Source organism: Bufo gargarizans, chromosome 4 (genome assembly GCF_014858855.1).
Source record: "Bufo gargarizans isolate SCDJY-AF-19 chromosome 4, ASM1485885v1, whole genome shotgun sequence".
Taxonomy (NCBI): domain Eukaryota; kingdom Metazoa; phylum Chordata; class Amphibia; order Anura; family Bufonidae; genus Bufo; species Bufo gargarizans.
In genome coordinates, this window is record NC_058083.1 from 7,701,894 (window position 1) to 7,727,339 (window position 25,446).

Consider the following 25,446-nt stretch of genomic DNA (forward strand, 5'->3'; position numbering starts at 1 on the left):
GGAGCCATGTGCTGGCGTCCTGGGAGCGCAAGATGTGACTGTGCATGGTGGATGGCTCACTCCAGATACATTTGCAGTCTGCTTTTTGTCGCATGTGCACTGCGAGTTCTGCCTGCTTCTCCTACTTCTCCTCCCTATCTGCTCCTCCATCTCTCCCTCTGAACTCTCCTCCTCTTCCTCTCTTGTGGGCACCTACGTGACATCCATCGTCACGTCATCATCATTACCTTCACCACCACTGACATTAGAGATCTCGAAGTAGGCAGCAACAGCAGGGACCACCCTCCTTGGGCTGATCTGGGTACTGTCGTCAGACCGCTGGGTGGCGGCCGTTGCTACCTCCTCTTCCTTATCCGATGCCAAGAATGGCTGCACATCGGCAAGGTCTGGGAATGGATGGGAAAATAATTCCTTTGACTCGAAGTGGAGGGGCTATGGTGGTGATGGTGTCTTTGGGGGTACACACAGCAGAGAGTGAGGAGGGTGCAGATACAGAGGATGAGGAGGGTGCAGAAGCGGAAGGCTGAGTGAGCCACTCAACCAACTCTGATGCGCACCTTCTCCAACTTCCCACTTAGACTCCGGCCTGGTGCAACTGCCCGACCCCTACCACCCCTGCGGAACGGACTGCCTCTTCCTCTGCCTGTCATTTTCAAAATGACCCTGTGCCAAAGTCCCTAGAAAAGAGCAGTATTTGTGGAAGCTGATATATGGCAGGCCTCAATCAGTTGTTAGTTGAAGCTGGTATATCACCCTCAAGCAGTAATTTTGTGGATGCAGGTATATGGAAAACCTCTTTCACTATTTTGTGGAAGCTGATATATGGCAGGCCTTAATCAGTTGTTAGTTGAAGCAGGTATATCAAAACCCGCAATCTATATTTTGTGGACGCAGGTATATGGAAAACCTCTATCACTATTTTGTGGAAGCTGATATACGGAAGGCCTCAATCAGTTGTTAGTTGAAGCTGGTATATCACCCTCAAGCAGTAATTTTGTGGACGCAGGTATATGGAAAACCTCTATCACTATTTTGTGGAAGCTGATATATGGCAGGCCTTAATCAGTTAGTTGAAGCTGGTATATCACCCTCAAGCAGTAATTTTTGGGATGCAGGTATATGGAAAACCTCTATCACTATTTTGTGTAAGCTGATAGATCGCACCCCTTAATCAGTATTTTCTGGAAGCATACAAATGCACTATGTGACGAATACCACGCCTCGTGCCCGCTTGACGTCACCTACGTCAAACTCACAAGACGGAGTATGGTGACTTGTTACCAAAGAGTGACGTTACGCCCTCCAGAGGAGCAGGTAAGGTCAGCTTGGTACAGTTTACACAGACACCTTCTGTCCACACAGGCACAAAGAAGCAACAAGCTGAGAGAGACTTTTTACTGCCGCAGTGAAAACAGCGCCTCCTCAGCCCGGGTATACTGCCACCAGCTTCTCATTTGATATAATGCTGGTCCGCTAACGGGATCATATAGGGTGAGAAACCAACCAGCGGTATCTTATCAGTAGGCCGAAACACGGCACATGGAGATTTGTGATTGAGATACAAGATAGCACAAGATTAAATCATATAAGGGCACACTAGATGACACAATATACACAGAGAATATATACAGTGGTCTGAGGTTACAGATACAGGTGATATAGGTACAACAGGGTTAAGCAGAACTATAAGTCAGTTAACCAGATAGATGAGTCCTTTGGGTAGTGGTGAGTTCTTAGCTGTATTCACGAGCAGTGATGTCAGCCGGTTGCAGGTCCCTCCAAACACATTGCACAATGTGACCCCTTTCAGAGAAAAGACATGCCCGCTTGCTGGCACAAGCCTTTTAACCTGTAGCCGGCACCCCCCCTCTCCCGGCCTTTGGGAGGGGTTCACCCCCCTCTGCTGGACTGGCTGCAAATGACCCACAAAACCCTTTATGGTTTATAGCTCCAGTCCAGAAGGTCACAGAGAGATGGTTCTGGGACCAACGGATCCGCCTGGGTTCCTGCTACAACTAGAGTCCAAACATGATGCCGCTATTGGGTTTCTGTGGGGAGATAAGGATATCTCCCTTCCCTGGAATCCCACCCTTAAACAAAGACCATGGGCATGTTCATCGTGGCCACCGGGACATAAATATGTATCCGGTTTGTGCCTGCGATGGCAGGGCAATTCATAATTACTTATGAAATGTAGGTGCTAACATGTCTGGGACAGTAAATATTAATCCATATTCCTCACACACTATAATATACTTTCTATGTAAGAAAGTATATTATAAGTATATCACACCCCTCTGTGTATCACACCTATGGATAGCACAACGTTACCAGTCCTTAAAAGGACTTTTGTGGTCATATTAGCTAGCGTTTGGTGTCCCTAAGTTCCTAACAGCCTGTCACTGCTCTAAAATGCATCCTCGTGTTCTGTTATAGGGTGGGAGTGTGTCCATGTGCTGAAACGTCTCAATTGGCTGTCCTGTCCCACCTGATGGATGTGTCATGGGTCAAAGTTCAGCGCAATGCAAAAGAATATGCCGCACGTGGACATCGCCATATGTTTGCATGTTCGGCGGATCGCGAACGCTGCAAAGTTCGCCGTGATCTGACCGCCAGGCGAACTGCAAGGCCATCTCTAATAAGTGGTTGTATCAGATTAGGAACTTCTTTTTGCCAGTAACAGCGTCACTCTTGACAGTGGAACTTGTACTGCAACTGACCTCCCCTAACGTTAATGAGAATGAGCTGAAATACCAGGTACATCCTATGGTGATGTTTCTGGAAAAAAGAGATAACCCCTTTAATGTTTCATGGAAATCCCCATGTATAATACAGTTTAGTTTTCACTGGATTCTTGCTTTTCTATGTAAATGAGGTTTTAAAAAAGATATCCCAGAATATTTTTTTTTAATCTTTTTCAAAGAAGCATCTGGATTTGAATACTTTTGTAACTGTATGTAATTAAAACTTTTGTATGGCCACTGAGGTATTTAACAAATGTATTTTATAGCGCCACCTGCGTTTGTTCTTTCCCTTAATTATCTGTCCATCTCAGTAACTTTGCTGAGGTGGTCACACATGCTCAGTGCTATATTTTAACTTTCACCAGACGTATCTACTGTTACAATCTGTGACAGTTAGTGGAGAGAGCTGCAGCAGAAAATACACATCCCCTGAGCTGTGATAGGGAGAGAGCTGCAGCAGAAAGGAAAACCCCTGAGATGTAATAGGGACCTCCAGCTTTAAATAAAGATGGCAGAACAATTGGAGCGATGAATGGGAATGCATGTACTTATTTATCATGTACTGTATCATGTTTGACTTTACATCAATCATGGGATAACCCATCTAAAGGATATACTCACCATCACAACCATTTTTTTAATTCTAAGTTTACTTTTGCATTGGTACTAGTGATAGCCGCATCAGAGTTCAGAGGAGAGCACCTACTGCCAACATGCATAGTGTAGAGACACAGAGGACCCACACCAGGTGTCATAGTGTAGGGCACCATTAGCTACCATGGCTGTCCATGTCTGGTATTCGTGGAGGGAACACTGACCAGCCTTCAGTGTGTCCAGGACATTGTGGAACCAGTCCTAATGCCTTTTTTGACTCAATTAGGAGACATAGTGATACACCAATATAAGCCCTCCCACATATTGCCTGCTCTAGAAAACGTGCTCTTCAGGATGTTCGTCAGCTCTTTCGGCCAGTTTGATTGTCAGATCTCTCCCCCATTGAGAATGTCTGGGACAGGATGGGGCAACAGGTCTTCCATGCACAGCAGCCAACAACCATCTTGACTGAACTACGGTTCCAAATTAAAAGAGCCTGAGATGACATCCAGCATGCCCATTATCATGCCATAGTGCCAGACAATGTCGCAGCAAGGGGAGATGCCACTCAGTATTAATGTGACCCTGCCTCATCATATACCCTGCTGCAGAACCCAAAATAATGGGGGCACCATCTTGGTTGCGTGATCATTGACCAAGAACCACTAGCAGTTTATACTATGTCAGTCTCAGCTCCAAGTGATCTTTTTCTTCATCTTCCATTAGCCTTGCTTGCAGATGAAAAACTGTCTTCTTTCTTCAGCTCTGGTGGGACCTGCAGACGTTTATGCCATTCCTTGTGGATATACCATAAATGTCTGAGATGGGGATTTCTCTTTATCAATAACTGACCGCAGTGAATTAAGCAGAAGATCAGTGATACAATGTAGGTTATCAATGATCTTGATTGATTAATTGTACCACTGTCAAACTCATTATCGGTGGAATGATCAGTAAATGTGTGTAAAGGGACCTTTACTTTTGTAAATCTGGAGATTATTACATTTGCTGACATTTAAAATGCTATGGGATTGAAAAGATCAGAGTACAACAAGAACATTAACCAGCAAACACAGTATACTGTGCAGTTACAGATCCTCTGAACGCCCTTCTGGCCTCCCGTCAGACATTCGGTTTAGCTTGTGAATAATGCGTTATCCATCGTACGGCAGCCTCAGGACTCAATATCTCCAAATATGTAATAGCCTGTTTGTTTTGTTTCCAGTTATTTCTGGAAATAAAAAAAGTTCTTAGGACCTGAGCTGAAGCCAGAAGACATTACTCATCTGCAAACAAAGCTAGTAGAGACAACCGAATGAAAAAGGAGCGCTTTCATCTATGAAAAACCGAGGCTCCTTGTGATAACACACGTGGATTACAGCTCGTCATCACCCCACGAAGATATGTATTAGGACAGCCGCCCTTTGCTGCTGTTCTGGATCCATACAGCTGGAGGAGTCCATGATGGGAAGAAGACAGATCTCCAAGATTTAGCTCATCTATCTATGAGATGATAAAAAAGAAGAGTCGTATGACCCCCATCCTAGGGTGTGACAACATAGGATGCAGAGGCCACTGTAGCCAGGTGCTTAGGAGGGCAAATGGACACCAGTGATGGGTCAAAACCTAAAAATTATGCTTTTTGCTAAATATAAAAAAGAAAGAGAACTAGTCTAGTTCATAGGTCATGGCTGGTATTGTAGTCTTAATTACATGAATTTTACACCCTCATGACTACAATCCCTCAGGGGCATACACAGATCTCATAGGGCCCCTGTAGCAAAACTTAATTTGCCCATGTGACATATTAGGAATTTTTTAATAAAAAAAATAAAAATCACACTCTGTCCCAATTTATCCAACTTCTATGTAGGAAAAAGCAGAGCAGGGGCTTCATAAATGTGCCATTCGTTCTGAACACCATACTACTCAACAAGCCTAAATACACTGATACATCTGCCTCCATACAGATCGAAATCTCCAGTACATGATAAAACTGGTCACTTGCAGCCACCAATACGGGGAGCTCAGTGCACAGGAATTTATACTGGTTACCATACAACTTAGGCCTCATGCACATGGCCGTGTTCCGCGGCCGCTAAAAAACCTCTTTGCACTAAGCTTCCCCTGGTGGTGGCTGCAGGAAAATGTTGTGGATTTACATCAGGAACAGGGGAAGAAGTTCAGTGCTGGAGCCCATTCCCCCTGAGCCATATAGCAGGACCACCTTCTACTTACCTTCAAACAGTACATGATAAAACTGGCAGCTTGCATCCACCAATATGGGGGGCTCAGTGGATAGGAATTTATATGGTTACCATAGAACTTAACAGAAGCTGTAAAAAAAACTCTTTCACACTAAGCTTCCCCGAGTGGTGGCTACAGGAAAATGTTTAGTAGCTGGGCCCCACTTCCACCGAGTTCCATAGCAGGACCACCCAGCCTCTACAAGCCAAAATGAGGATCTGCTCAGTAAGAGTACTTCTTGTTATGGAGGAACAGGTCATTGTATGAAATGACGGGCTGCAGCTTCCATCAGTGATAACTGCTGATCACTGGGGGTTAGAAATGCCAGACCCATGACGATCACCTGATTGTGGGGTCTTCATAACACAACCCCTTTAAGACAGATCCTGGGGCCATCTCCTCTAGAACTGCAGTCTAAAGAATGAGGGAGAGTCAGAGTAACAGCTATATCTACTGAGGGAGTAGGTGGGTTTCAGACTCCCTCCGGTTCTGAGCTGCGTTCTGTACTATACTCTATTTGGCACTAATATAACGCAGAAGCTCTCCGAGTTATGTTCCATCAGATGCCATATTACAGAGGTACAGGGGAGAATATTTCAGTGATATGGTGCCACATAGTGCCGCTATATGGCAGCACATTGAGTGCCTAGGGCTCCATAATAGCTGAAATAACTGTAAATATGTGCTGTATTACAGTATGTCTAGGTACTACCTACCTGTGATAAAAGAGTACGCTGCCAAGACATTACTGATCAGTGCCATCTCCGAGCTAGTTTGCCCAATGGGTGCCATGGTTTGATTGGAGACAGGGGGGTCTATTGCTCCCATAGAGAGGTTATTATCGATTGGGTAAAAGGCGGCTGCCTGTCCTTTCTTCGTGTCTGTATGATACACAAGGTGAAGAGACAATCATACTATGGTGTATAAATGCAGGTTAACATACATATGTCCTTATAGGTCCCTCACAATCTGTCCGGGACTTGACCTCTATTTCATTATATACCTTTCTGATGCAGAGTTTCAAATCTCCGTGTTTCAGCCACCACTAGTGCACACTGTTATACATTAAACTCAATAATAAAACAGTGTACATCAAGCTCTTTAGCTCCCTCTAGTGGTGGCTGTAGTTTTTTTTTTATATTAAAGCAGCATCATGTTCTGCAGAGCTGCTCTTTAATTAGGGAAAGAAAGTGGCAACATCAATCAGCTGTTTGAAGAGGCCAGTGAAATCAATTCCTAGGCCAATGTCGTCATGGTCATCGTTCCCATGGCCTAGGCACATCTAAGAGAATGGGGTGAGCTGTGACACCAAGCACAAACTGTGAGGAGACCATGGCATTCACCGGGGCATTGAGGCCTCTTCAAACAGCTAACGGGCAGAGGTGCCAGGAGTTGGAGCCCCACCAAACACACTCTGAGAATAAGCCATCATTATAAAAGACTCGGAAAACTTCTTTAAGAGCATCAGAAAATTTCGTTCTGGAGAAGCATGACTTGAGATGCTGATGTATTTTCTTGCTGAGGTTTAATATAACATGGCTAGAACTCTTCTCCAATATAAACTTCTCAGATAAATAGCTAACAAGAGATCAGACTGGACAAAGTCTCGATGACTTTATCCAGACCTGGATCCATGACTTCTGCTTTTTATCTGGAGCCAATTAGACCCGAGACACATGCATTAATCACTTCCTCTCATAGAGGCTTATTAAAATTACACAGACTGCTTCTGGCAGGGCTACTCGGCTTGGAGGTCGCTCAAATACTGAAATCGGCCATTTTCTTTAAAACACAATTGCCATGTTCATCATCATTTTGTTTGTGTTTATGCTTGAAGGGCTTGATTGTTCTGTATAATTCTTACTGATTAGAAGGGTTAAAAAATGATAGGAAAGTGAAACCTCTAGAGATCATCTGTAATCTGTAGGTATACCTGGCAATAACTGTTCAATTTCTCTGCAGCGCCACCTCAGGAGAAATAAAGCATTACACAATGTCCATTGAAAATAAAGGGTTGTCTAATGCTGAACAGGGCAAGTGAAAGAGAGAGATACGTAGACAGAGAAATAGAGGGATAGAGAGAGATACAAAGAAAGAGAGAGATAGAGATAGAAAAATAAAGAGATAAAGATACATAGATAGATAGATATGAGATAGATAGATAGATGGATAGATAGATAGATAGATAGATAGATAGATAGATAGATAGAGGTGCAGTACCCCAAGGTACTTGCAAACTGTTCTTGTTATGTAAAGTTATTTAATGTTATTTAATATGTTAAAGAGGACCTTTCACTAGAATAAAAAATCTAAACTAACTATACAGCCATGGAGAGCGGCGCCCAGGGATCTCCCTGCACTTACTGTTATACCTGGGCGCCGCTCCGTTCTCCCGTAATTGCCTCCGGTATCTTCATAGTTAGGCTCCACCCAGTGGAACCTGCCGGCGTCTCCTTCTCCCATGCTGTAGCGCTGGCCAATCACAGCGCTCAGCTCATAGCCTGAGAGGCTTTTTTTTTCTCTCAGGCTATGAGCTGAGCGCTGCGATTGGCCAGCGCTACAGCATGGGAGAATGAGACGCCATCAGGTTCCACTGGGTGGAGCCTAACATATGAAGATACCAGAGCCTATACCGGGAGAACGGAGCGGCGCCCAGGTATAACAGTAAGTGCAGGGAGATCCCTGGGCGCCGCTCTCCGTGTCTGTATAGTTAGTTTAGATTTTTTATTCTAGTGAAAGGTCCTCTTTAATGCCTTGTAATGTACCAGCATATCGCTGTATGGATCAGTGGGGGTTAATAATCCTGACTCCTCCCTTGTAGGAAGTTAAGTGTTGGGCTTAGGTCCGCCCCTAGCTCATTCTACAGTTAGCTGAGGAAGTGAGAGGAAGCTACATGTGCTCACTCCTCAGAATACTAAGCCTGAACTCTAGAACACCACTGTCTCTTAGAAACCACAGAGAAAAGGTCTAGAAACTTCATGGCCAAGCATTGCAGTCAGTCAGTAAGGTATTTGCTGTTTAAGGCTGATTGAGACTTTACTGCAGTGAAAGGGACATTGTTAAAACACTGTATCTTAATCTGGTACCCCTCGGCTGGGAATTACAGCCACCATTGCAAGCATAATATTTCCAGCCTTAGATTCTGCAGGGAGCGACTTTGGAGATATAATGTGAAGGAGTACCACAACTCCCATCCTGGCCTACATCCATACATAGCTATCTTGGAAGATTTGCACTGAGAATTATTTGGAACTGTTTTTGAAACCGTTAGATGTACTACAACCCCCATTCCGCACTTTTGCAAAGAGAGACTTGTTTATTTTCTACAACTGGCTTGGTTACTGACTCCAGCACCATTCGTCAGCCAATGCACCTACATGTCTTGCACCCGTACAACACTCATAACACCATGGGCACCCAAACTACCATCAGGCCGGAGCCCCAACATCAGGGTGTGCCCCAAGGTAAGAAAGGCTGCACCCTGCTTTCACTGCCTGGCCCTATGGAGCAATGGTGTGAGGAAAGCCACCGTGATAGACTTTTGCAGCTAGAGTCACTACCACGGCTCCTCCGAGGCTTGCAGCATAGAGAGAGACAGAGACATATTTAGAGGTTCTCTAACTGATCTCTATGCTGGCCATGAGATGAGGATCCTGAATATAAGCCCGTCTGTTAATTCAGAATTCCCTAATAGGATGTATGAAAAGCAGTTTTTTTTTAAACCCGTTCTGTATGCAAACAATGAGTCTGTATGGCGACGAGCAATGGAATTAGCGATCACTCCTCCCCATACTGTGGAGGAGATCGCTGCGTGTAATAGCAGCAGTCTCCTCCACTGACAACCAGGTAAATGCCAGGAAGGAAAGCTTCCCTCCCGCTGTATCGACCTTTAGAAATAATAGCAGTGCGAAAGTGACCTTAATCTGTAGAGGACATACGGCCACATCTTGGCAGGACATATGGGGATATGAAGAGGGCTGTACTTATAGGGGTTGTTCACCATATTTTTATATTAATGCACACTGACTGGGTCTTGATAAAAGAATAAAAGTACTTTCACTCGCCATTCCAGTTCGCTTCAAACCAGCGCTGCTGCTCTTTCTTCTCACCAGGCTGCAGCCAGTGACAGTGGTGTTGTCTTGTACACCGCTGCAGCCGATCCCTGGCTTCAGCAGCTGCACAGCATTGAGTGATATATGGAATGTCACAGCTGCAGCCACAACAATATGTCACTGACCGCAGGCCAGTGAGAGGATGGAATGGCAGCACTGGATCGGAACAGATTAAAAAGGTGATTGAGAGTGCTTTTATTACTTTATCGGGGCCATACCACTGTAATTTGGCTTGGGAGGAGTGAGGTCCTAGAGGTTTAGTGAAAAACCTTACTGTGTGGGGCTGTATAAGGCTGGCCAGCTATACAGCTAAACAACTTCTGTTTCTTGACACCCCCCACACCACGTGCACTCTTGACTAGACCTAATGGTTAGAGGGGAATAAGTCCCTGCTAGGGACCAACATTGGAACCAATGAGGACAAAGTGATCAGACCTGTTTAAACCCAACTGCCCAATTTTTCTTTCCCCCAAAATCTGACCCTGGGGAAGAGCTGGCACATCCCCATATACATGAGGTGGACAGCTGGTCCTGCCAAAATCAGTGGGCTTGTAAAAAATGCATCCACTATGTATGGCTGTGTTCGACATACAGTAACATCGATCCCTGTTTGGAGCGATGTATTGGTCGATTGACCGAGGGCATGGACAGGGAGAAGAGTTAAAGGGGTCGTCTCACTTCAGCAAATAGCATTTATTATGTAGAGCAAATTAATACAAGCCGCTTACTAATGTATTGTGATTGTCCATATTGTCTCCTTTGCTGGCTGGATTCATTTTTCTATCACATTATACTGTACACTGCTCATTTCCATGGTTACGACCACCCTGCAATCCATCAGCAGTGGTCGTGCTTGCACTCTACAGGAAAAAGCACTGGCCTATGTGCACTCCCTTTTTCCTATGGTGAGGAAGCATGACCCCCACTGATAGATTGCAGGGCGGTCGTAAACAGTGATGGCCAGTTCGCAGTGTTCGCCAACGAAGACATGCGGTCTGCCATCTTGACTCACAAGTCCGGCGAGCCGGTCTGAAATCAAATGCGGTCACCGGGAGCAGGCAGTTCCGAGGGGGGCCTTCTAGGAACTGCCTGCTCCCGGTGACCGCATTTATTTCAGACCGGCTCCTGGCACAGGCACAGGTAAGGGCTTACCCTGTGCATCGCCGGACGGGTGAGTCAAGATGGCAGCCTGCATGTGTTCGCTGGCGAACACTGCGAACTGGCCATCACTGGTCGTAGCCATGGAAAAAGAGCAGTGTATAATGTGATGGAAAAATGATTCCAGACAGCAAAGGAAATAATATGGACAATAACAATACATTAGGAAGTGCCTTGTATTAATGTTCTCTACATGATAAGTGTCACTTGCTGAAGTGAGACAACCCCTTTAAGTTTGGTTAGTGGTGTCAGAAAGGGGTCTCCATTGAAATTGAAAACAGTTGCTATCTCCCCAATGTATACTCTGTGTACAACTGTGTAGTCAAATAGCATAGGGCCCCAATAACTGTGACCTCTCCACGAGGAGGTCCTGTGTACACTTTTGATATATACTAGATTGTATTACATTACAGCATGTTAAACCAGGTTACTTGCCCAGTTGTATCCATCACCTCATTAGTTCTATACAACTTCCCCGATAGTATATTATTGTGCCAACTGGGATGGGGTACGGTGTTATTAACTGGACTCCATATAACACTGATATGGGACTGTGTGGGCACTATTTATCCTGTATGGCAATATTATATGAGCACTGTAGGGTGCTGTTTCGCACTGTAGGGTGCTGTTTCGCACTGTATGGTGTACTCTATAGACACTTTATAGCACTATTTTTTGGGAATTATTTTGTTAGTATTAGGCCTTATGCACACGACCGTATGTAAAAAATACGGATGACATCCGTGTGCATTCCGTATTTTGTGGAACGAAACAGCTGGCCCCTAATAGAACAGTACTATCCTTGTCCGTAATGCGGACAATAATAGAACATGTTCTATTTTTTTGCGGAACGGAAATACGAACATATGGAAACGGAATGCACACGGAGTACCTTCCGTTTTTTTTGCAGACCCATTGAAATGAATGGTTCCGTATACGGTCCGCAAAAAAAATGGAATGGACACGGAATGAAAATACGTTCGTGTGCATGAGGCCTTAATCTTCATTTCCAACTTTCCAAGAAAATGTGAAAATGACTCTGCACAGACTCTGATCTAGCCCTGGATTAATTTATTCAATTATTATTCGTATTACCTGGCAGAACGTCTTCGGTTATGAATACAGGATCAGGGAAAAGGACCCCATCCCCAATCACATCGTGCTCATACGCTCCCGGCAGTCGGGTGAAGTGTGTTTGCTGTGCTCCTTGGTAATTTGTTGATTTTGGCTGTGATTCAAGTAGCAGTTTCTTTGGTACTGAAAGGAAACAGAGACATAAAAAGGTAAAAAAAATCATTAAAAGGAGTAAAGGAATTCAGTCCATTAAGATTAATCTTAGGAGCCAGTCACTATAAAATAGGTTTATTTTTCCGATGATAGATTAGATTTCGGCTGAGAAAGCATCAAGTCAAATTTAGCAAAGACATAAGACCTATGAAGAACAATAAAATGATTTATCATGGTCTGACGAACGCCAATACCAGAAGTCGATCAGCGCTCGTTGAAAGGGCCTTTATTTAGTCGATGGAAATTGCAGATGGGACGAATGATCATTAGAGGTGTCAGATGGTGGCTTTCTCCCCTCTCCCCATTCAGAACACATATACAGTGCTGCCCATAATTATTCATACCCCAGGCAAATTTTGACTTAAAGTTACTTTTATTCAACCAGGAAGTCATTTTTTTACGGGAAATGACATAGGTGTCTCCCAAAAGATAATAGGACGATGTACAAGAGGCATTATTGTGGGGAAAAAATAATTCTTAGCTTTTATTTACATTTGAGCAAAAAGTGTCCAGTCCAAAATTATTCATACCCTTCTCAATAATCAATAGAAAAGCCTTTATTGGCTATTACAGCAATCAAACGCTTCCTATAATTGCAGACCAGCTTTTTGCACGTCTCCACAGGTATTTTTGCCCATTCATCTTTAGCAATGAGCTCCAAATCTTTCAGGTTGGAGGGTCTTCTTGCCATCACCCTGATCTTAAGCTCCCTCCACAGATTCTCAATTGGATGCAAGTCTGGACTCTGGCTGGGCCACTCCAAAACATTAATGTTGTTGTCTGCTAACCATTTCTTCACCACTTTTGCTGTGTTTTGGGTCATTGTAATGCTGAAATGTCCACTGGTGCCCAAGGCCAAGTTTCTCTGCAGACGGCCTGATGTTGTCGTTGAGAATCCTCATGTATTGCCCTTTTTTCATGGTGCTGGTTACTGTGATTAGGTTCCCTGGTCCATTGGGTGAAAAACACCCCCAAAGCATTAGGTTCCCACCACCATGTTTGACAGTGGGGATGGTGTTCTTTGGGTGGAAGGCTTCTCTTTTTTTACACCAAATGAAGGAAACATCATTTTGACTAAACTATTAAATTTTTGTTTTATCTGATCATAACACAGAAGACCAGAAGTCTTCTTCTTTGTCCAGATGAGCTTTTGCAAAGGCCAAGCAAGCTTTTGTGTGCTATATTACTTGCTGGTTGAATAAAAGTAACTTTAAGTCAAAATTTGCCTGGGGTATGAATAATTATGGGCAGCACTGTAGAAGCATAGTATAGGCTGCCCCTTCAGTACCAGGCACGGATGTTTTTGGGAGGTATTGTGTAACCACTATGGAGGAAAGTTTATTTAAACTCCACACAAAGCGACCATTGTTTGTCATCCCTATAAACTGGTGCGGTTGATGTTCCAGGGAAAAAATGAAAACCACACAGAGAGGAAAGGGAAAAGCTTCAGTAGTTAAACAGTATCTGTTGCCACCAGACAGGACTTTAAATCCTGCGGCGTTCCAACAAAAGTGATGTTATGGGGTTTGTCTGATGTTAAAGAGGATCTGGCACGGTACGGACATAAGGATGTGGACAGCACATGTTGTGCTGTCTGCATCTTTTGTGGCCACATTAAAGTGAATGGGTCAACATTCGATCCGCAAAAAATGCGGATCGGACAAAAAATACATTCCTGTGCATGAACCCTAGAGCCGACCATACATATATCTGTTGGCCAAATGATCGTTCGACCAACACCTATCCCTTCTGATCCTACCATACATGTGCTTGCTTGTTTCGGCTAAGCATCCATGTGTAGTGAATGGGGAGAGGGGAGAAAGCCACTGCCAGATGTCCTGATGACAAATGGATTGGGCAAGTTAAATCTAGATCCTTATCTAGCTTGTCTTCAGCTGATGAGGAGAACCTGAACCTACTAATATTTAATGTGTATGGCCAGCTTAAGACTGGATAGCTGTCTGCCGAACCCCCCATATACATGTACACTTGGTTCCGCTGAGTATACAGTGCTGCCCATAATTATCCATACCCCTGGCAAATTTTTACTTAAAGAGGACCTTTCATTGCAATAAAAAATCTAAACTAAGTATGCAGACATGGAGAGTGGCGCCCAGGGATCTCCCTGCACTTACTATTATCCCTGGGCGCCGCTCTGTTCTCCCGGTATAGGCTCCGGTATCTTCAGATTTTCAGCTCAACTGGGAGGAGCCTGCTCTTGTTCTCCTGGGCGTCTCCTTCTTAGCTCATAGCCTGGGAGAAAAAAAACCTCTCAGGCTATGAGCTGAGCGCTGCGATTGGCCAGCGCTACAGCCTGGGAAAAGGAGACGCCCAGGAGAACAAGAGCAGGCTCCTCCCAGTTGAGCCAAAAATCTGGATACCGGAGCCTATACCAGGAGAACGGATCGGCGCCCAGGGATAATAGCAAAGGCAGGGAGATCCCTGGGCGCCGCTCTCCATGTCTGTATACTTAGTTTAGATTTTTTATTGTAATGAAAGGTCCTCTTTAAAGTTACTTTTATTCAACCAGCAAGTAATAAGGCACACAAAAGCTCGCTTGGCCTTTGCAAAAGCTCATTTGGACAAAGAAGAAGACTTCTGGTCTTCTGTGTTATGATCAGATGAAACAAAACTTGAATTGCTTGGTCACAATGATGTTTCCTTCATTTTGCGTAAAAAAGGAGAAGCCTTCAACCCAAAGAACACCATCCCCACTGTCAAACATGGTGGTGGGAACCTAATTCTTTGGGGGTGTTTTTCAGCCAATGGACCAGGGAACCTAATCACAGTAAACAGCACCATCAAAAAAAAGGAATACATGAGGATTCTCAACGACAACATCAGGCAGTCTGCTGAGAAACTTGGCCTTGGGCACCAGTGGACATTTCAGCATGACAATGAGCCAAAACACACAGCAAAAGTGGTGAAGAAATGGTTAGCAGACAACAACATTAATGTTTTGGAGTGGCCCAGCCAGAGTCCAAACTTGAATCCAATTGGGAATCTGTGGAGGGAGCTAAAGATTAGTGTTGATCACAAATATTCGAATTTCGAATTTTTATTGCGAATATAGGTAATTAGGTTATATATATTCGTAATTTCGAATATAATTTTTTTTTTTCCTTTTTTTATTAGATTTTTTTTTTTTTTTTATCAGTACACATGATACCTCTCTGCTTCTAGCTTGTGGGCCAATAAGAAGGCTGCAATATACTTGACTTTAGGAGTAGTAGTGTTTGCGAATTTTGCTCTATATTTGTTTTTTCGAATATTCGCTATATTGCTATATATTCTTGTTTTAGAATATTACGAATATTCGAAAAAAACAAAGTTATAGCAATATAGCGAATATTCGAAAAAAACGAATATAGAGCAATTTAGCTAATATAGTGCTATAATCTTTTTTTTTATAGTTGTAATTTTTTTCTAATCTGAGCTTCAGATGAGAAAAAAAATTACAACCATTAGACAAAGAAGATTATAGCACTATATTAGCTAAATTGCTCTATATTCGTTTTTTTTTTTCGAACATTCGCTATATTGCTATATATTCTTGTTTTGGAATATTACGAATATTCGAAAAAACTAAGTTAAAGCAATATAGCGAACATTCGAAAAAAACGAATATAGAGCAATTTAGCTAATATAGTGCTATAATCATCTTTGTCTAATAATTGTAATTTTTTTCTCACCTGAAGTTCAGATTGGAAAAAAATTACAACTATAAAAAAAAAGATTACAATTATTAGACAAAGATGATTATAGCACTATATTAGCTAAATTGCTCTATATTCGTTTTTTTCGAATGTTCGCTATATTGCTTTAACTTTGTTTTTTCGAATATTCGTAATATTCCAAAACAAGAATATATAGCAATATAGCGAATGTTCGAAAAAAAAAAACGAATATAGAGCAATTTAGCTAATATAGTGCTATAATCTTCTTTGTCTAATAGTTGTAAGTAAAAAAATACGCAATAAAAATTCGAATCCAAAAATTCGCATATTACACAATCATTACATTGCAAATTTTTGAAGAAAAAAAATCATGAATTTTCGACGAATATTCTAAAAAATATTTGCGAAATATCGCGAATTCGAATATGACCCGTGCCGCTCATCACTACTAAAGATCAGGGTGATAGCAAGAAGACCCTCCAACCTAAAAGATTTGGAGCTCATTGCTAAAGATGAATGGGCAAAAATACCTGTGGAGACATGCAAAAAGCTGGTCTGCAATTATAAGAAGCATTTGATTGCTGTAATAGCCAATAAAGGCTTTGTCTATTGATTATTGAGAAGGGTATGAATAATTTTGAACTGGACACTTTTTGCTCAAATGTACAAACCGGATTCCAAAAAAGTTGGGACACTATACAAATCGTGAATAAAAACTGAATGCAATGATGTGGAGGTGCCAACTTCTAATATTTTATTCAGAATAGAACATAAATCACGGAACAAAAGTTTAAACTGAGAAAATGTACCATTTTAAGGGAAAAATATGTTGAATCAGAATTTCATGGTGTCAACAAATCCCCAAAAAGTTGGGACAAGGCCATTTTCACCACTGTGTGGCATCTCCCCTTCTTCTTACAACACTCAACAGACGTCTGGGGACCGAGGAGACCAGTTTCTCAAGTTTAGAAATAGGAATGCTCTCCCATTCTTGTCTAATACAGGCCTCTAACTGTTCAATCGTCTTGGGCCTTCTTTGTTGCACCTTCCTCTTTATGATGTGCCAAATGTTCTCTATAGGTGAAAGATCTGGACTGCAGACTGGCCATTTCAGTACCCGGATCCTTCTCCTACGCAGCCATGATGTTGTGATTGATGCAGAATGTGGTCTGGCATTATCTTGTTGAAAAATGCAGGGTCTTCCCTGAAAGAGATGACGTCTGGATGGGAGCATATGTTGTTCTAGAACCTGAATATATTTTTCTGCATTGATGGTGCCTTTCCAGACATGCAAGCTGCCCATCCCACACACACTCATGCAACCCCATACCATCAGAGATGCAGGCTTCTGAACTGAGCGTTGATAACAACTTGGGTTGTCCTTGTCCTTTTTGGTCCGGATGACATGGCGTCCCAGATGTCCAAAAAGAACTTTGAATCGTGACTTGTCTGACCACAGAAGAGTCTTCCATTTTGCCACACTCCATTTTAAATGATCCCTGGCCCAGTGAAAACGCCTTGTGGATCTTGCTTAGAAATGGCTTCTTCTTTGCACTGTAGAGTTTCAGCTGGCAACGGCGGATGGCACGGTGGATTGTGTTCACTAACAATGGTTTCTGGAAGTATTCCTGAGCCCATTCTGTGATTTCCTTTACAGTAGCATTCCTGTTTGTGGTGCAGTGTCGTTTAAGGGCCCGGAGATCACGGGCATCCAGTATGGTTTTACGGCCTTGACCCTTACGCACAGAGATTGTTCCAGATTCTCTGAATCTTCGGATGATGTTATGCACAGTTGATGATGATAAATGCAAAGTCTTTGCAATTTTTCACTGGGTAACACTTTTCTGATATTGCTCCACTATCTTTCTGCGCAACATTGTGGGAATTGGTGATCCTCTACCCATCTTGGCTTCTGAGAGACACTGCCACTCTGAGAAGCTCTTTTTATACCCAATCATGTTGCCAATTGACCTAATTAGTGTTAATTGGTCTTCCAGCTCTTCGTTATGCTCAAATTTACTTTTTCCAGCCTCTTATTGCTACTTGTCCCAACTTTTTGGGGATTTGTTGACACCGTGAAAATTTGAATCAAAGTATTTTTCCTTTAAAATTACACATTTACTTGGATTAAACGTTTGATCTGTCATCTACGTTCTATTACAAATAAAATATTGACATTTGCCATCTCCACATCATTGCATTCAGTTTTTATTCACAATTTGTTTAGTGTTCCAACTTTTTGGGAATCCGGTTTGTAAATAAAAGCTGAGAAATGTTTTTTTTTTTTCCACAATAATGCCTCTTGTACATCATATTATTATCTTTTGGGAGACACCTATGTCATTTCCCGTCAAAAAATTACTTGCTGGTTGAATAAAAGTAACTTTAAGTCAAAATTTGCCAGGATTATGAATAATTATGGGCAGCACTGTATATGTATCAATATCTATCCACACAGGAACTCATAGGAATGGATGGTAAGGGGTTATTAAATGTTAAAAATTTTAAGTAATCCTCTCTGATCACTGTAACGCCCCAGAGGTGCATTATCAGCTTTGCACCCGGACACTATCTCTTATGGTTAACAAATGTCATCTTATGTATTAATTTCCAAGTCCTTCACAATGTGCATTTCCTACTTTGTAATTGTTGTGTTCAGATGTAATATGCCTGGTTCACCAGCAGGTGTCAGCCTAAATGGCAGAGCTACAGGTACAGAGAATGGAGCTTTCCTTTCCATTCTAACCCCTCTGTGGTGTGGTGGGCGTGTCCCACTTGCTACAGGGAGGGAGGAGTTCAGTTTAGAGTCAGTTTAGCTTACCGTCAGTAAGTCAGCCCTGTCTGGGTCAGCTAGAGCACCTTCAGGTCTGCTGGACATGGAGGCAGAAGCCTGAAGCATCAGAAACCAGGAGTAAAGCTAGAGACAGACCAGACTACAAAATGAAGTACAGCCTAAAGAGGAAGCTGAGTTTTATAGCCAGCCTGTTAGCACCGCAGAGCCAGAGAGCAGCAGATGTAGCAGAGAGGAGTTTGCCTGCCACAGTTAATGCCAAAGCCTGCTGAAAACCAAGACAAAGCCTGTAAACTGTTTGGAAGAACGTTTATTGAAAGCAAAGTTGTTATCAACTTCTTCACAAGGTCTGGGCTCAATTTATTCTTCATCCCCTACTACTACTACCCCCTTTTTTGGTGGGCAATGCCTGGGGTCCAGCGTATCCAGGTAGGAGCACCGTGACACAAGCACAAGTACACATAAAGGGACATTTCGGCCACCCTACACCACTCTGGCATTCCTACACCTGGGTACCATCTACCATATCACTAACAGGGGCCCTGTGCCCTTGTTGCTTCAACTGGTGTCACGTCATGTACTTTGTAAACTTAGAAACAATCAGAGCTCCTTTAAATGTGCCCATAAACATTTTTGTCAGCCAAATACGCATGTTTATTGCATACCATGAGGGGCATCAGCCAGACACATCTGTTGCTGCTTATCTAAGGGAGAACAAAAGGAAATCCAACCTACCTGATCCTTCTGTCCCTCAAAGGCAGATGTCATCTGAACCCTATATATATTAAACCAGAATATAGCCAGTTGACGACACATAATTATTATGTAAATTCGACCATACGACTGATAAAGAGGGTTTGTACTAATTATCTTTTCATTATTACAGTTTTATAGGGAGCAAATTCATAAAATCATCTTGAAGGCCAAATAAATCTACATTGCTGCGCAGACTAGTCATACACCAGAAAGGTCAGGATGAATAGATGTCTAAGTCTCTAATAAAACAGCATTAAAAAGTGTAGCACGTAGATTTACAACAAATAAAAATCGTAAATGGTAACAGGAATACATTTTTTTTCTATTTCTGTAAATGGGGGTCTCCTGTAGGGAAAAAAAAAAGTCTAATCCCATACCAGCTTCTACCATACAAATGGAGTGTGATAATCTCATAAAATATGATGGCATGACTACAGCAACTCCATACCCTTCACCGCAGACCACCAACAGTGCAGCTTTTAAGATATTGTATATAAATCAGCCAAATGTTTGAGCCGAGAAGGACTAACTGGGGTCTCATTAAGCTGCGGTGGCAGAAAATAACAGAGGTAAAGCTCCTCCATCCTCACTGATGCCTACAAACGTCTAAAGCTGAGGGTGAAGAGGTTGGCAGGGCCACAGCAGCATTGTATATTCCTCCTTGTAAACTCTTCTTGGACATAAATGAAGCAGAGTCACATATGGTGAACATTACTGAGACATAGAGGGTGGACCCCAGGCCCTGTGCACCATGTGGAAAGTCAATATTTAGGAAAGTTGATCTTATTTCTTAGTATGCTAATGAGGAACCGCAGAGTTTCCTGGGATTTACTCTCTAATACATTTAAATGACCAGAGACGAAGAAGAGTTATTTTCCTGAAATTGCTGAAGGATTTTCCATATTAAGCATTCTGGCATCATTTATGAACCATGGCTGGCTGGTACAAGAAAGAACACACAAAGAGGAATAACGAACCCACCCTAAAATCCAAACCAGCCTTTCTCTGGTGCTGGTTTAATCAACACTGTCCTATCATTTGCAGCATGGATGTGTAATATTACAGAGCAGTCCCAGCTTGAGGTAGAAGAGGAGGTTTCCACCAAAACATCCAACTCCAAGGGTCAGGATTGTGCCAAGTTTACAAGTTATTCCCTATCCGACATTATCTTCACTTGAACCAAATGTACTTTCATCTGATTGTAGTGTTGTAAGATGCCCATGTATGTGATCTTTAGGTCATAATTGACCATCATTTGGATACTTTATATTACTGCTCTGTGCAACCTCTGATGCATGACGCTGTATTATGGACCTCAAAGAAGCCTATACTGCCCTACTGTGTGCTAATAGTCTGTAGTATGGTGATTCTTTTTATGTGTAATCCGACAAAATTAAATGTGGAATACTGGATGCCATATTATTGAAGTGTCACTCAGACTTTGAATGGAGTGACAGGGTGCATGCATGACCACCACTAAATTTAAATGCCTCTGGAATGTGAGGCTCAGGATCCCCATTATAGTAATTGGTGGGGCTTTCAGCTGTTGAACCCCCAACCATCATACATTTATCACCTATCCTGTGTGTAGATGATGAATATTTGTTGCAGGATAACCACTTCAAAGTTGATTAATGAACATAAATGTTCCACATGCATTTTCATTGAGGTCCTAGTTGAGGGCTATGACTTTCCTAACCTGAAAAGATCTTCCTATAGCTTGACCAAAAATATCAGTTGACTTCTTTAGTATTGGGTTGAAACTACCCACAATGCCATACAAATGCCTGGTATCTCTGGGGAGAGGGGTGGTGTCACATTAACCCCCAATTTTTTTATCTACAAAAACTGGTCACTTAGCTCCCTCATTGATCTGTTAGATGTGATAACCACCTAGACAGAGCACTTACTGAAAGAGCCAAGTATCAACAGCTGTCCTGGCCGAATGGGGAGAGATCTGAGATTTTTGACTATTTACTAACCATACATAATTTAATGGGTTAGCATAATTGACAATGATCTATTACTGTAATGATAGCCAAGCTTTTAAAGGCACAGCTTGAATTTAAAATGCAAGGGGTATGTTATCAGTGGCAAAATACTACTGGTAAGAAGCATAAGGGAACAATTTATATCTGCCATCTGCTTCCCTTAAGTAAGTTTTAAACCTTCTTAGATATGTGAGGAAGTTCCTTCAAGGCACATTTACATGCTCCAAGGAGAAGCAGGCAGCGATCACCTCCACAGTAAGAGGATGAGTGATCACAGCTGCTATTGCTTGTCCCCATACAAAATCATTGCTCTTGGGCAGCAGAGTGCTGTTTAGACTGCACAGTCGTTGCCTGGGAACGATGATAGAGGTGTCAGCACCTCCGATCATTTTACCCAATGAACGTTCATTCATCGGGTGATTTGCGGCACCTTTAGATGGGCAGATCATTCGTAGGAACATTTGTTCCCAATAATCAGCCTGATATTCGGGCCGAGTAAATCCACCTTTAGGCTCAACTCAAGCCATACTTTCTGTGTATTCCAAGTCCTACACCTTATAAATAATGCCACCAATGAAGGTGGAACCAAAATGGCACCTTCATCAAGTTCCCATGGGTGATGGTTGAATCTAAGTTTAATGAATGGACTTTTGCTTGCCTAAGCTTCCATATGTTTCTGTGGATGGACGACTGAAGCTCATTGAGCTGTTTTTACTATTGTTGCCACTTTAAAAAAATAAAAATACTGGCAAGGTTTAGGGTACATTTACTTGTGTCGATTTTGTGGTGTTCTTTAAGACAATTGTGCACAAATCAAGTTTAAAAGCTACAAAACCGCCAAATGTAAATACATCCTGACAAGGCTAAAGATTGAGTGTGATTTTTTGCAGTGTGACTTTAGACTAAGCGTGATTTGTCAGTCTGATAATAATGCTCTGTAACTCCGTATCCTCCTCTGACACCTCGTCAGTGACTCTAGCGCTTTTGCTGCCTTACCAGCTGCAATCTTCCACCAGTGCCAATTCCACACTTGACCTAGTTTTGATGCTGCTGACATAGGGCTAAATGGATCTGACAAAAGGAGAGTTACCAAATCAGACTAAGGCCTCATGTACACGACCGTTGTGTGCATCCGTGTCCGTTGTTCCATTTTCCATGATTGACTTTCAATGGGTCCGTTGAAAACTCGGAAAATGCACCGTTTGTCATCCGTGTCCGTAATCCGTGTTTCCTGACCGTCAAAAAAATAACATGGAGGCACACAAGATTGTCATCCGCGTCCATGATTCGTGTCTGTTTTTTTCCTATCATTTTCAAGGCAAACTTGACTTAGATTTTTTTTTCAATTTTCTGGTCTGGTGATCCTCCAAAAATCAAGGAAGACACACGGAAGAAAAAACGGACACGGATCATGGAACAACGGAACCCCATTTTGCAGACCGTGAAAAATGCTGTCGTGTGCATGAGGCCTTAATATGAAAAATTGCCTGCACTTACAGGCTTTTTGCCCACATATCAAGGGCTCTATATGCCCAGGTGTGATTCTTTAGTAGAGGACAGTGCGTGGATATCTTAAAATAAATAATCCAGGGGGATATGATCTTCTCTTAATCTAAACATTTTACAAAATATCTGAGTGCTTACTATTGATTACAAAAACAGACAGTTTGGTCCCACTCCTCTGTGCATTTGCCATATCTTATATAATGCAAATATCTGTAGACTATCCCCCTATGCTGAAGGGAATGAGCACATCAATGTTAATGCAGTCTTCACAAGTTCAGCAATACATTCATACTAAGCCTCAGGCAATTGAACTATGCTCAACAAAAAATTGTAGTCTGTTCAGAATCTAACTCACATTGTCCTTCACAAAGACCTTGCGTGACCCGGTTGCCCCAAGACAGATGGATTTTTTAATAATATCCCCAGTCACTAAGTTCCTTCCTATGGTGTCACAAGTGTGACAAGGTTCCTTAGTCCTTTTGCCCTCTCTACAGGAAATGTTTTGACCTCCAGTCCTCCAAAGAAGCTGTAATGATGATGTCGGCACAAAGAGATGTATGGTATATACAATATGCCACTGTCACTTCGAAACTGAAACTGCCATAAAGATCAACGAAACACTTTGATTGAAACAAGGTTAAGATGTGGAGCATGAAAGTGAAAAAAAAATACCTTTGTTGGGTATTCTGAGAACTTTAAGGGTTGTTATCCATACAGCATCTTATTGGAGTTTATTGGTGCCACCAGAGGAAATAAGGGCCTACCTGATATCTCTACAGAACATGTGCATGTCAACTTTTTAGAGCTAAATGGGGTTGTTTTCTGAACTCTGTTCTATTATTGGTCCGTTATTATGTCCAAGCCTAGGCGCATCCACGGACTTTCTGGTCCTCCTGTGGCCCAGTCCAACATTGTGCTTACATCTAGAGAGTAGACTGGTGAGGAGGCAGGATGTAGATTGCTATGTCCTACGTGTCCCTTCTCTCAGTGAAAATACTTCTAGCAACTTGTGCTGCTCAAGGCAACCCCCTGTCTGAGATAAGAGACCAAGTGATTAAGTGTTCTTTGCAGGTTTAGCTCTTGAAACTGCAATCAACAACAGAGAAAGTCTGGCGACTATCAAGTTCATGGCTAAGCTAAGTGCACCAGTGCGGAAGGCAATGTTAGAGCAGTTTTCTGGTCTGGCGAGTTGCGAGTGGTGGACCACACTTTACGACATCCATATGTGATGCAGTACCCCAGACTTGGGGGTATCTGCAAAGTTTGGGTTTGTAATGTAATGTTTGTAATGTTTTTTGACATGCTATGCACTGTTACACCAGCCATTAACCTATGAGTGGCATTGAGAATGGCACTAACCACTCCACATCCCCCCCCCCCCTCCTCTTGATAGGAGTAGGCTGGTCCGACTTCCTGTCAGGAGGAGATAGTTAGCTTGGCAAGCCTGGAGTGAGAGAGCATCTCTATCTGCTCCTACTCCGAGGGCCCTAGGGACTATATATCAGCTCATCTGTGAGGAACACTACTCCAGGGAGACTGCAGGGTCCCAGGCCACAGAAGTTCTGCAAGCTACAGTGTTTACAGTCAGCAGAGTGATCAGCACTACAGCTATACAGACTCTGCTGTAGGTGATAGGAAACATGTTAAAACATCCATCACCACAGTTCCGGACAGTCACACTCAAAAGCCTGCATTTCACAAGTTGTCACCTAGAGCCACAAGTGCCAGATTATTGATGTTAGCAATAGTGTTGGGCGCGAAAATTCGAATAGCGAATATTAATCTCGAATATTGGTACTTCGAGAATATATATTCATAACTTCGAATATTCTAGATTTTTTTTCCATCAGTAACCTCCCTTCTTGCTTGTGGGCCAATGAGAAGGCTGCAATGTCTTTGTCTGAGCTTAGCAACATCCCTAGCAACCAATAGGAAAGTAGCCTACCCCTTACTATATAAGAACCTCCCCAGCAGCCCTTGTATGCAGTATTTTTCAGATCTGAGAGAGAGAGCAGTGTCATTGCTGTGTCCTGTGCTTTCCTGTGTCATTACAGTAGATAGTTAGTTAGCTTATATATACACACAATACAGATAGTTAGTGGGAGATAGTCAGTGCAGGTTAGATCCTGATATAATGTAGCTGATAGGTTCTGCTCTCCATACATACATGCTACAGACATAGTGCTGTGATGTCACAAGTTCACAACAATTCACTTAGTGCACCAATCACTAATAAGTAGTCATAAGTAGTAATCAAGAAAATAATCTCGAATTCGCGGATATATGACGAATATTCTACCAAATACTCGCAAAATATTGCGAATTCGAATATTGCCCCTGCCGCTCATCACTAGTTAGCAAGAGAATAGGGAGAGACTTTTGCAGGCTAGTATACTCAGGACTCTTGCAGACGAAAGTTGTGTGCCTGTATTGCGGCCCGTGTGCAATCCGCATCACGGATGCGGACCCATTCACTTGAATGGGTCCACAATCACAGAGATGCGGAACAGAAGCACGGATAGGAACCCCATGGAAGCACTACAGTTCTATTTTTTTGCGGTGCGGACGGATCACGGACCCATT

At 42.7% G+C, this 25,446-nt stretch overlaps 1 protein-coding gene across 1 annotated transcript in view; it reads right to left on the reverse strand.

Annotated features, from left to right (window-relative positions):
• LOC122934063 (protein eva-1 homolog C-like) overlaps positions 1-25,446 on the reverse strand; it is a 220,742-nt gene that overhangs the window by 12,158 nt on the left and 183,138 nt on the right. Inside the window, exons 6-7 of the mRNA XM_044289214.1 lie at positions 11,951-12,112; positions 6,302-6,466 (exon numbers count right to left, since the gene is read on the reverse strand). Of these exons, the coding sequence (XP_044145149.1) occupies positions 6,302-6,466; positions 11,951-12,112 (327 nt within the window). The remainder of the gene's footprint in view (positions 1-6,301; positions 6,467-11,950; positions 12,113-25,446) is intronic.